The sequence below is a fragment of the Microtus ochrogaster genome, chromosome 4 (genome assembly GCF_000317375.1).
Source record: "Microtus ochrogaster isolate Prairie Vole_2 chromosome 4, MicOch1.0, whole genome shotgun sequence".
Lineage (NCBI taxonomy): Eukaryota > Metazoa > Chordata > Mammalia > Rodentia > Cricetidae > Microtus > Microtus ochrogaster.
In genome coordinates, this window is record NC_022011.1 from 18355277 (window position 1) to 18358557 (window position 3281).

General features: G+C 44.8%; 1 protein-coding gene across 1 annotated transcript in view; it reads right to left on the reverse strand.

The window, feature by feature from the left end:
* Pmfbp1 (polyamine modulated factor 1 binding protein 1) overlaps positions 1–3281 on the reverse strand; it is a 174035-nt gene that overhangs the window by 7800 nt on the left and 162954 nt on the right. The window contains exon 17 of the mRNA XM_005345702.3: positions 3032–3169. Within this exon, the coding sequence (XP_005345759.1) occupies positions 3032–3169 (138 nt within the window). The remainder of the gene's footprint in view (positions 1–3031; positions 3170–3281) is intronic.

A 3281-nucleotide genomic window follows, 5' to 3' on the forward strand; every position in this document is an offset into this window, starting at 1 on the left:
GAGAGAGAGAGAGAGAGAGAGAGAGAGAGAGAGAGACAAGGTCCTGAATAAACTGCTAGCAGGAAGAGCTCCGGTGTTGCGTCATCCTTGCGGGTCGAGGCGGGCGTGACACAGCAGGTCTCTGACCCAGCCCTGTGTGCGCTCTACAGAGGAAGTCACCTCTTCCTCCTGTTGCTGTCCCGTCGGGCATAACACACAGCAGCCACACAACAGTCATAGAAGAAATGTTAAGTCAGTGGTGGAATGTAAAGTTACATTGTCTGTTTAGAGATTCAAATTTTGTGTGGTTCAAGGGGCTCTGCTGTACTCAACTCAGGCAGCAGTGTGTTTAAAACAACTTTGTGTCTTAGCCTCGGCAGTGAGCGTACTGGGTGGTTAAAGGCAGTGGAGATGTGGTCACAAATCCGGCTTGAGGTCCAGGTTCTGCCACTTACTTCTCGCGCCTCAGGCCTTTCTCCACAGACCGGGAACCTCTGAGGTTCTTTCACGCAGTGTTGGCGATGCCTGTGGAGAGGCTTTGCGCTGGGTGCCTGCGTACGGTTGGGAATCACTAGGAGTAAAGTGAGGGTTCTCCTTGTGGATCTGAAGCCTGGGACAGAGATCTGTTTCTAAGTCTGGAAGCGGAAGGGTAACCTTCAGAATGTGTGGCCTCTAAGCCATCTTCGATTCCTTGCTTCTTCCCACAGTCAGTACTTCAGCCAGTCTTCCCCAGAGACAACCTAATAACCTGCACATCCTTCCATCTACACTTACCCTCCCCCGGCCATGTCCACACTCTAGTCAAGAGTCTTGTGTGTCTTGTCTCTGAGGAAATTCTGTCAGTAGCCTTTCATTGTTCTTTAAATCCAACTCAATTTTAACAGAGGCTGTGAAGTCTTCCTCTACTTATCCTATATCAATGGTTTTTATCAATAGATTCTGGTGGCACTGGTTTGATTTCACTCCCGAGATTACTTTAAGGATGTATTTAACAGAGAGGTACATGATACACAACCAGGACTCAAACTAGAAACACAGAGATGAGCCAAAATTATGATTATGTTTTACCATTGTATGAAGGAGAAAACGGCATTATTATTTTAACAGAAAAAAAAAACCCTAGGCACCTGTCGGAATTCAACACCCTGTACTGAACTGACAAACCTCTTAGTACCTGAGAAACTGAAGGAACTAGAGAGATAGAGGTAGAAGAAGCCCAGAGGGCACATTGTGCTGAAGCAGATGCATTACATTAACAGTAAAGAACAAGACGTGTACTACCGCAGCTGTCCATCCTCATACTGGAGGTACTGTCCAATGTGACAAGGCAAGAAAAATAAAACAAGCCTAGATATTACAAAGAAATGTTTAGGAACCTTGTTATTTACAGATGACTTATCTACTAGAAGTAACCCATAAACTCCAGGAGTTTGAGGATAGCCTGCACTCTATAGTGAGACCCTGACCCAAAGTTCACAAGCCTAGCATGTAAAAGGCCTGGGGCTTGATCCCTAACACTGTATACACACACACATATACAAACACACACTTTGTGAAAATAAACTGAGAGACTCTTACAACTTATAAGTAAAATTACTAAGATGTTCAAACGGAAAATTAATATATTCAAATGGATGAGGTTCTGCATTAATATTAAAAATAATAAAATACAGTGGGAATGTGATATAATCAAGTAAATGGGAAAGTTTTCTATCTATTTCTTTATCTTCAAATAGCAAAAAATTGAAAATAAAATATTGGCTAAAGGAAGCACATGTTCAGAAAGCAAACCTCAGCCTTTTTCTAATAGCTATTTCAATTGATTCAGTGTATATGGGAAATGCTTTTTAAAAAGTTGAACATTAAGAAGTTGAATATGTTTACACTCTAAAAAAAACCAAAAAAAACCAAATCCTTCTTACTATCTGGGCAAAGGAATTCCAGTATTGGTGCTCTTGCTTCCGAATCAACACGGCTAATTTCTGCCACCAGGCTCATACAGAACACTTAACAGCGTTCCTTCAATGGACGGAGGGTTCTCAGGGAGCGGGATGACAGAGACCTCATGGTTCGCCACTCCAGGGGACAAAACTCCGAGAAGGCCAGCACTCGAGACCTGTGCCGTCTGAACTTAATATTAATTAAAAGTACAAAGTCAGTTCCTCAGCTCTCAGTGGCAAGATGTGCCCAGTGGTCAGCTCAGAGTGGTCATTTTTCTGCCACCACGGCGGGGCCCAGAGTGCTGTTGGGAAAGCTCATCTTAAGCTTTGAATAGTCATAGGATTTCAGATCTTTTTGTATTATGAAAGATTAAGGGGTGCCTGGGTTTTCATTTGTAGCTCAAGAGACTTGTCTTCTAAGCACTATATATATATATATATATATATATTTTTTTTTTTTTCATGTCCAGAAAGGTATAATATATTCCATTGGGGAAAGCATCACAGTTTGTGCTGGAAAAAAAGGACAGGCTTTAGAGTTGGATGATCCAGGTTCAAACACTGGTTCGTCCTGCCGCTTACTAATTAGTGGCCCTGGGATTCGGCCTTTCTTCCCTTTGTAAATGGGGATCACAGTGACGTATACTTTGTTAAGAGGAATGCAGAAGGAAGGTGTGTAAAGAGAATGGCTGAATTCAAGAGCGGTTCCTAGAATGTCCCAGCCCGTGATTTTCATCTGCGTAATGATGGACCGAAATGACCCTCTCCTAGCACCTTCTGTGACTTGCAATTAGTTTTGAGAATATTCCCTCTCAGGTGGTTCCAAACAATTAATTCACTCAGTTCTTTGTCTAATTTCTACTGCGGAAAGACTTGGCGGAACATTCCAGGAGTTTGGGGTGGGGGCTCCCCTGCCCCCAGTACGAAATGAAACCTGTTACTTAAGGAAGAAAAAGTTTTCCCCCTCAGGGTCTGCAGCCATCTCCCACCCATTACAGGACAGAGACCAGCTGCAGGGCCTCAGAGACGAGCTGCAGGGCCTCAGGCGTGCACAGGCAGCCAAGCCCTAGACGCGAAGTCAGGGCCCTTCTTTGGGGTTGCTGTCTACTAACCTCTACGTTGAGCTCCTGGATGACTTTCTGGGAGTTGTTGTATTTGTTGATGGTGGACTCCAGGTGTGAGGAACAGGAACTGAGCTCCGTCTGCAGATTCTCCTTCTCTTCCTCCAGCTTCCTCACCCGCTCTTTGGCCTGCTCGCCCATTAAACAGTGAAGCCCACCCCCACCGCCAGAGCAGGGGGTTAACTTGAGCCTCTTGTCCTTCCTGCCCCTCGCCCCTCCTCCTCCTCCTCCTCCTCCTCCT